Source organism: Alosa pseudoharengus, unplaced genomic scaffold, assembly GCF_046254945.1.
Source record: "Alosa pseudoharengus isolate Yale_2024_CS ecotype anadromous, Long Island Sound unplaced genomic scaffold, YU_APseudo_1.1 YU_APseudo_1.1_scf_22, whole genome shotgun sequence".
NCBI classification, from domain to species: domain Eukaryota; kingdom Metazoa; phylum Chordata; class Actinopteri; order Clupeiformes; family Clupeidae; genus Alosa; species Alosa pseudoharengus.
In genome coordinates, this window is record NW_027468680.1 from 5615536 (window position 1) to 5625535 (window position 10000).

Genomic DNA, 10000 nt, shown 5'->3' on the forward strand with positions numbered 1-10000 from the left:
GGTGGGAAAACGCATGGGACTCAGGGTTGTCCTATTGCGTGCAGAGAGAATTTGAAAGACAACGTCTCACACACAAGCACCCCCCTGGTCTGATGAGTGTGTGCATGTGTGTGTGTGCGTGCATGAATTTGTGCATGTGTGCATGCTTGTGTGTGTGTGTGTGTGTGTGTGTGTGCGTGCCTGTGTGTGTGCATGTGTGCATGCCTGTGTGTGTTTGTGTGCGAATGTGTATATGTGTGTGAGAGAGAGAGTGTGTGTGAGAGAGCACATGGGTGATTAGGGTGCTGAATCCCACCACACCCTCTTCCTGTCATCCTCCTGACTGCTCGGTCATGCGTGACTACTTAGGGCTGCTTGAGTTCACTGCAAAGATTAAACCAAACAGGTCTGTGTGCACGCACACACACACATGCAGACACACACACACACACGCACACACACACGCACACACACGCACACACACACGCACACACACACACACACACACACACACACACACAGAGCACAGGTAGCAGACTAAGGCCTGGGTACGGATGCCCTAGCGGCAACCAGCCAAAGCACAATTCCCAATCTCATCTGTTTTTTAATTACAAACATAATGACCAATTAATAACATCTTCACAGCATCCTCTGTTTAGTACAAAACGGCCACTGGATGCTGAATGAACACAAAAATAAATGATCTACCATTTCTGCTTCTAATCAGAGACAAAATAGACCCACGGAACAAAATATAGATTCTGGAACAGAATATAAATTCTGGAACTTGCTTATTTGTTTGTGAGTGAATGGGAACGGCAGTAGATAGGCCCTGGTCAGGAGCCAAAGCCGTGCCCGTATCAGCAGTGGTGCTGGCCGCTGCTGGAATGACCAGACAGAACAGGGGGAATCTCATTTCACCCCAATAAGCTCCTCTGTGCTGTGCATTTATTGGGGTTATAATGCAGCGTAACCCAGATAAATCTGAAACAGCAACAGCGCATGCCAAAGCCCAGTGTCTGCCTGCCTGGTGCCCGGCTGATATTAGTGTTTGGCCACCCAGGGGCCTTTATCTCCTCTCTGTTGTTGTTTGCTCAGCAGGGTGGTGGTGGGAGAGGAGGAGAGGAGGAGAAGAGAAGAGAGGAGAGATGAGGAGAGAGGAGAGGAGAGGAGAGAGGAGGAGAGAGGAGGAGAGGAGAGAGGAGAAGAGAGGAAGAGAGGGAAGAGGAGAGAGGAAGGGAGAGGAGAGGAGAGAGGAGAAGAGAGAGGAGAAGAGAGGAAGGGAGAGAAGAGGAGAGGGGGAGAGGAGAGGAGAGAGGAGGAGAGGAGAGAGGAGAAGAGAGAGGGGAGAGGAGAAGAGAGAGGGGAGAGGAGAGAGGAGGAGAGAGGAGAAGAGAGGAAGGGAGAGGAGAGGAGAGAGAGGAGGAGAAGAGGAGAGAGTGGAGAAGAGGAGATGAGAGGGAAGGAGAGGAGAGAGCAGAGAAGAGTAAAGGCGAGAGGAAGGCTGCTACATTGTAATAAATAAAACTCGCCAGCCCCCAGCCACCTCCTCCTCCTCCTCCTGTCGCCATAGAAACTACAGATGATTCAGTGACTCACTGTCTTTGGGGAGAGGTAGAGTGGGAATGAGGACATGATGGCCGCGAGAGACCCACGCTTCTTTATACTCCACAGGGTGAGACCTCTGACTCTCTCTCTCTTTTCTTCTCCTCTTTTACTCCTCTCCTCTCCTCTCTCCGTCTCTGGTCTTTCTATCCTGTCCAGCAGCAGAGAGGAGGTGTAGAGTTACCCGCGAGGGCTGGCCTCACCAGTGGAGGACCTTTTGTTAGGGGTGTGTGTGTGTGTGTGTGTGTGTGTGTGTGTGTGTGTGTGTGTGTGTGTGTGTGCAAGGGCTGGCCTCACCAGTGGAGGAATCCCTGAGCCTCATACACCAGCTTTCATTCTCCCTGCGTGACCTTTCATTAGGTTCGTTCCTTTCGTTCAGTTTCCTGCTTTGTGAGTTTCCTGGCCCAAATGAGCACAGCCAGGGTGGAACGCTCTGTGGAGGATCTGTTCCCATTCAGAGACCTGCATGTGTGTGTGTGTGTGTGTGTGTGTGTGTGTGTGTGTGTGTGTGTGTGTGTGTGTCTGTGAGTGTGCACACACACACACACACAAAAACACACACACACACACACACACACAATACAAATCCAGCCACTAAGCAGTGTTGGACCTCAGTACTGGAGAACATCTGTAGCCTCTCCTCTTCAACAGGGAGTAGCCAGGCTCGGTCACTACACAGACTTGAAAAGGACCAGATAAGACCCAGATCTGGCCGCCGCCTCATCGAGGGTCTAGTGGACCTCAACGCCAGACCACAGCGGCAGCCTCTCCCAGCTTTTCCCTCATCAGCCCTAAAGGTATAACTGTGTGTGTGTGTGTGTGTGTGTGTGTGTGTGTGTGTCTGTGTGTGTGTGTGTGTGTGTGTGTGTGTGTGTGTGTGTGATCACAGCGCCAGCCTCTCCCAGTCATGCGGTCTAGATTCCGTCCATGCCGGCCCACATCAACACACTCTCCCAGACTCTCTAGATGCGTTCCCAATCGGGCCCTATCTAGGACAGACCACAATGCTGGACCACATCAGTGGCCTCTCCGCGTCCCGTGGTCAGGATGCGTTCCCAATCGGGCCCTATCTAGGAGAGAAGCGGACGGAGCTCACTCCTCCTCAGTGCTCTGCACTAGCAGGGAGTTTCTGACCACAGAGACTGAGCCAGGCCCATGTGTCAAACAGCTGTGTGCGTCGATCTCAAGAGGAAGATAACAACACACGTGCACACCCACCCACACACACACACACACACACTCACATACTGTAGAAGACACACACACAGAAACACACAAAAAAACACACACAGAAACACACATACACAAACACAGACACACACATACAAGCACACACACATACACACACACATATAAGCACACACACACACACACACACACACACACACACATACAAGCACACACACATACACACACACATATAAGCACACACACACACACACACACACACACACACACACACACACACGTACACATATAAGCGTGCACACACACACAAACACAGAAACACACACACAGAAACACACAAAAACACACAAACACATAAGCACACCACACACACACAAACTCATGTCTGACAACTGACTACTAAAGTTGACTTTTAAGGTGTGAGGAGTGGGGTGTGAGTATAAGTGAGTGTGTGAGCTTGCCTGTGTGTGTGTGAGATACCACGACTGCATGTGTGTGTGTATCATATTTACCATGGGTGTGTGCATGTATGAGAGTCAGTATATATTTAGCTTAAGAGAGAGAGAGAGAGAGAGAGAGAGAGAGAGAGAGAGAGAGAGAGAGAGAGAGAGAGAGATTCACTAAAAGAGGGGCTCTCTGTGCTGAGGGAAGGCAGGTCGCAGGAGGAGGCTTCCATGCTTAGAGAGCTCTGCTCCTCTGACTGTATGCGTGCGTGCGTGCGTGCGTGCGTGCGTGTGTGCGGTACTCACTGGAGGAGTGTGGCCGTGAGGGGCTCTCTGTGCTGAGGGAAGGCAGGTCGCAGGAGGAGGCCCACATGCTTAGAGAGCTCTGCTCCTCTGACTGTGTGGTCCAGCTGCTCTCAGAGGGGGGCACCACACTCCAGAAACTGGCAGAGGAGCAAACACTGTGCCTGGGGCCTACCGGAGGAGAGAGAGAGGGAGGAGGGAGAGAGGGAGAGAGAGAGACAGAGAGAGAGAGAAAGAGAGAGGGAGAGGAGGGAGAGAGGGAGAGAGAGAGACAGAGGGAGAGAGAGAAAGAGAGGGAGAGGAGGGAGAGAGGGAGAGAGAGAGAAAGAGAGAGAGTGGAGGGAGAGAGGGAGAGAGAGGGAAAGAGAGAGGGAGAGAGAGAGACAGAGAGAGAGAGGAGGGAGAGAGGGAAAGAGAGAGAGAGGAGGGAGAGAGTGAGAGAGAGGGAAAGAGAGAGGGAGAGAGAGAGAGAGGGGGAGAGACAGAGAGAGAGAGAGAGAGGGAGAGAGAGGGAGAGAGAGAGAGAGATATAAAGAGACAGGGGGAGAGAGGGGGAGATAGAGAGGGAGAGAGAAAGAGAGAGGTTTAACACCCATTTATTGGATCAGTCTTCAAACCATGGAGTCATGACACACGATACATACACACACAAAAAACGGTACAAACCACCTTATACTTCATATATTACAAATCACCTGCCTATGCCCCCACCTGCACACAACAGCCCCCCAACCCCTACAGAGAGAGAGATAGAGAGAGAGAGAGATGGAGAGATGGAGAATGAGGAAAAGACAGAGAGAAAAAAAGATGGAGGGGGAGATGGAGAGAGTGGAAAGAGGCCGTGTTGATTCTTGAACACGTGTCCGTTACATAAATAAGCTTGCAAATACAATTATGATATGTTCGGATAGGCAAATACAAACACAAACGCACTTACACCCGCATGCCAACTAAGAAATGCATACTGGTATTGACTTGTGCACACACACTGTCACCAACACAAACTCTTTACTCACATTCACAAACAAGCACTGCAAGGCATGTAATCTCACTAAAGAAATATTCACAGACGTGAAAACACAAACACACACACACACACACACAGACACACAAACACACACACACAAACACAAACGCACACAGACACACACACACACATAAATAGATTCAGACATACACAAACACAATTAAGTCTGCACAGCAACACAAGTGCTTGTGTTCTAGACTAATGAGCAGGTGTTGATCAATTATGAATAGCGCCTATTAAATATGCACTCGGGGGACTAACATCGCTTTGGCAAACGGATTACACATCAAGGATGAGGTAGGGAACGCCGGGAATGCCGGGATTGCTGATAGGGATCCGACAGTAAGGCCAATCAATCAGCTAGATGATTTTAATTAGCCGCTCCATAATTACTGTCTGAGGGGCCATTACCTCCGCACACAATGACTATGGAATAGCTCGCAATCTGCCACTGAGCTTAGCAGCGCAGAGGCAAATATTTCACCGAGACTTTAAACAACAATGTGAGTTAATGCACACACCCACACACACACGCAAATGCAGACGTCTCACACACACACACACACAGAGACACACACAGAGAGACACACACACAGAGAGAAACACATGCACAACACAGAAATGCAGACGCATACACACACACACACACACACACGCACACACATGCGCACACACACACACACACACACACACACACACACACACACACACATCATTTTAGGGCCTGTGGTGCTCATTTCATTGTTAAGTCATTGAGCGAGGCATAAAAGAATAAAAACAACATTTAAACAGAAAGAATTGCTCTGCCGTCGAAACCCATTTCAGAACACACCCTTGGCATGGTGACAGACACACACAGAGTACTGGCAAATGCACACATCACAACAGATCTTTCCTGATAAAGCGCTATGCCTTTCAATTTGACCTCAGATGGTGTGTGCGTGTGTGTGTGTGTGTGTGTGTGTGTGTGTGTGTGTGTGTGTGTGTGTGTGTGTGTGTGTGTGTGTGTGTGTGTGGACTGTCCAGCCACTGTGCTATCTGAGCGTATCTCTACATGCAGCCCTGTCTGTAAGATCTAACAGAGGTCAGCTACAGTGATCGTGGTCCAGAACTGAGCAGGCATGGCCAGCCATGCCACAATGGTCAAAGGCTCTGTGATACTGTGGCAATAAACTACAGCTACACTTCAATAATTGTGGCATCAGCAATAGTACTAGTAATGATACGTAGCCAGACAGAGCTGCTGACTGTGGCCCTGATCTGGCTCAGGTGCGGCCCAGATCGGGGCAGCCGTGGTTAGCACGGCTGGTTAGCACTTCGGACTTGTAACCGGAAGGTTGCCGGTTCGAACCCCGACCAGATTCCGGTTCCGGCGCCGACGTGAGTAGCAACGTGTGTCACTTGAATTTCCCCTTGGGGATCAAGTATCTATCTATCTACCTATCTATCAGTAGGAATCAAGGGCTGAAGTGCCCTTGAGCAAGGTTTCACTAATTCACGGATTGGGATAAATGCAGAGACCAAATTTCCCTCACGGAATCAAAAGAGTATATATACTTATACTTAGATAATACTATAAGTGCCACCTTACTGTACGTACAGGCTGAGAGCAAATCTAAAGCCATTTTTTATAAACAAAGACTGAGACAACAATTTCTAGTTTGTAATGAACAGTGAAGGTATGAAATGACCAAAGAATGTAAGGAGCAAAAGATCTTCACAAAAAACACAAGAAAATATCTACTTTAAACTAAATACATGACATGTATACATATATAATATTTGTTCAGGTTAAACACACTGCTCATATTTTAAACAGACAAACTGTGTCTATAACATTTACCTCATTACAGCCAGTACATCACTCATCCTTTCTGTATGTAATCTCAAGGAATGTAATCTCGTCATGTTTAGTTTAACTGACAGCGAACCTCGCCATTGCTTTTAATGGACAGACCATAAAACTGAAATGTGAAATCCTACAGAGATGGCATCCGGGAAGAGCTCAAGCCATATCACCATATTTCATTAAATAGCCGAGGCTTAGCCTGATGCATGAGTTTACACACACACAGAGACAACATACACACACACACACACACAGCAGACATACACACGCACACACACATACGCACACACACATACACACAGAAGACACACACCAAAACTGGAGAGTACAAACACATGCATACACACACACACACACACACACACACACACCTCACACTCCATTTCCAAAGTGATTGTGAAGCTTTGCGAGCTGATTACATCAACTCTGGAGATGTTTATACAGATCACTTTTCATCCTTCTGGCGGTCCAATTCAACTGTTTCATAACTGCCTTCATTTCCTGATCACGCAGAGGGAGAAGAGGCATCCTCATCCACCACGCACCAGCCAACGCTCCCGGCAACGCGGAGCCGTGAAGACAAATCAGGAACGCCAGCTGATTTATTACGATTGCTATGGCAACGGGAGGTTTTCCTCCACACCCAGACTGCGTTAGCTGCTGAGACAAATGATGCCCCCGACAGCCATTAGCTAGATTACTTGTTGATTGACAAATCGGATCTGTCTGAAAGAGCATCTCTGAATGTGCCGTGGTTACACCGCAGGGAGACCGCGATCTGGGCTTTAGGAGGGGAACAAAAAACAATGCAAACCATGTCTCTGGACGTCTTTGTATTTATTCTGACAGCAGAAACACGGTGTGTTTCCAGATCCACCCTGTACTATCAGATTATGACGGCAGATATGGCTCATTCTCATGTTCTGAGGTTATGTCTTTGTTTTGGGGAGTAGAGAAACCAACACTCTCATTCAACCCAACAATTAGCTACCATTAGTGCTGGGCGGTATGACCAAATGTATATCACAGTATTTTTCTAAATTCTTACGGTTTCACGGTATATGACGGTATTTTTTTGGCCCATGCATAATCAGATGTTCACAGCATTTTCTACAGGTTGAGAGAGGAATTGCTGCAGTACATTGACTTAGGATGGTCTATTTTACTGTTATGACTCCACACTAGTGGTAATGCAGTTTTGCATGGCCCCAGAAAATGATGCTGTTTACAAGAGCCACTCATGATTCTAATGAAGAATCTAATCAGAATGCAAAGACAATTGCAGTCAAAATACAGAACTTTTACTGTGCAAATTTCACAAACATCTTGTAGCCTATAAAACCAATACAAAAAGTAGTGCAACTTTATACTTTTTTGAAAATTATACAATTTAAAATGAACCCTCTCTGCTAATATGCTTACTCTGTCAAATAGGCCTATCAGAAACATGCATTATTGTTATTGTGCGGTTTACATGACGTTAGTGGTAGGCTAACGTTAACTTCATGTGGATGTGGATGTCTTGTTAGCCTGCCATGAGCTTCGGTTCGGTTCGCTAGGCAAAACATTAACAAAAAAGTTCGTTTTGGTGCACTGATGACAGTCAGGATAATTTCTAACTACCCAGCTAGTATTGCTCAGTGCATGTCTATAACATGCTTTACTTGCTACCTGGATAATTTCAGTGAATATTCTTAAAGTGAGATGAATGATAATCTCATTAAACTTCACTGTGTTCACCTACTAGCCAGCTAGTTACAGCTGTTGAACAATCTCAATAGAATTTTCGTGAAGGTAAGTCCCTTTCAATGCAGTATCCCTTAACGTTTTTCCTTAACTAAAGAAACAATTTAAGGTATTCTGTGCAACACCCTTAAATAAACCCCTTATCTAAGGAGAAATTAAGCCTTAAGGGTCATACTTCAGGGGAAAAACTTCAGGTGTTTAGTGTTTACCCTCACTATGCCTCACAGTGGCACCATACGTGCGTGTGAAAAAAGTCCCGTCTGAAACACTGTCGCGTGGCGCAGCGTTCCAAACGTTGTGTAATCAAATACACCGGTATGGCGGTATATTAAAAATTCATATCATAACGAAAATATACACCGGTATATACACCGGTACACACACACACACACACATATACAGAGAGAGAGAGAGAGAGAGAGAGAGAGAGTGAGACAGACACACACACACACACATATACAGAGAGAGAGAGAGAGAGAGAGAGAGAGAGAGAGTGAGACAGACACACACACACACACACACACACACACGCAAATGCACTGTTTGAACTTGTTTAGCACAAAAGTGTTGCTGTGAAGTGGCGCCACACCCCTCCTTGTCCTGCGCCTCCCTCTCTCTCCTCCCAGACACCCGACACCAGACGCAGAGGAAATCACTACGCTCGGACTCACTCGCTCGCTCACTCACAGGGCCGAGTCGCTGATTTAGCGCTCACACAGGGATAATGATGTGTCTGCGTATGACTTAGTTAATTGTTCCCATGTCCGACAGATTTCATGCACACGTCAGCAGTGAAGGGCCTAGTGACTGCACTGTAAAGGCATGAATCAGGGAGATTAAGTCATCCTGTTTTTGGGCTTTGCCTTTTGGGTTAGATAGTTAATCTGGGTGCACTAGAGGGCTGTGCACCATTAAATGGGAGTGAAAGAAACAAATACATACAGTATTCATACATACATACATACATACATGCATACATACATACATACATACATTCTTACATACATACATACATACATACATACATACATACACACATACATACACACATACTGTACATACATACATACACACATACACAAGAGTGGGAAGGACGGAGCATGTCCTTTGAAAAGTTCAACTTCATCCAAACTTACAGTATAGCTCATCATGCTTGAATTGGTGGTGGTATGCAAGCTATCCCTAGTAGTCTATGAGTAGATGTGTTAAAATATCATGTTTTATATAGCTGCTTCTTAAACTGCCTATGTGTGAGTATTGTGTAATATATTGCTGAAGTAGGCCTATTGTTTTTATCCAGGATATTTAGGCAGTTAGGTGGTCTGTGAGTTTTTTTTATTATTGGTTAAGTGGTCCTTAGTCTGAAAAAGTTTAGAGAAACACTGGTCAAGTTGATGTTATACACCTCAGCCAGGACAGTGAGTATCCAACCGGGTGGCTTGAGAAATGTTTCACTTTCACAAACGTTGCAGCACAAAACTTTTGGCCTTGGCAGAGGCCTGCACTCTTTCTGGCTGTCCAGTGTCCACCCACTTTAGATTTGAGATCCAGCTAGCCTACTCTGTATATATCATTACTCTCTAAGTCTACAAACTTGTACACTGTGTTATGGATAACCACTATCATAGTCATTCACTGCAGTGCGCTGATGTAGTGAGAATGTGGACATTTTGAACACAGGAAGTTCTGTCATTACAATGCTCTATCTGCAGGCTAAATCAGGTGTGTGCAGTCCAACACAGGTGCAGGGGGCAGCTCAGGTGTGTGCAGTCCAACACAGGTGCCAGGGGGCAGCTCGGGGCAGCTCAGGTATGCAGAGAGGGCGGTGAAAGATGAGACGCATGCAGACAGACACACACA

General features: G+C 46.7%; 1 protein-coding gene across 1 annotated transcript in view; it reads right to left on the reverse strand.

Moving 5' to 3' along the window:
* ston2 (stonin 2) overlaps positions 1 to 10000 on the reverse strand; it is a 40117-nt gene that overhangs the window by 19537 nt on the left and 10580 nt on the right. Inside the window, exon 4 of the mRNA XM_076300330.1 lies at positions 3522 to 3689. Coding sequence (XP_076156445.1) covers positions 3522 to 3689 — 168 coding nt within the window. The remainder of the gene's footprint in view (positions 1 to 3521; positions 3690 to 10000) is intronic.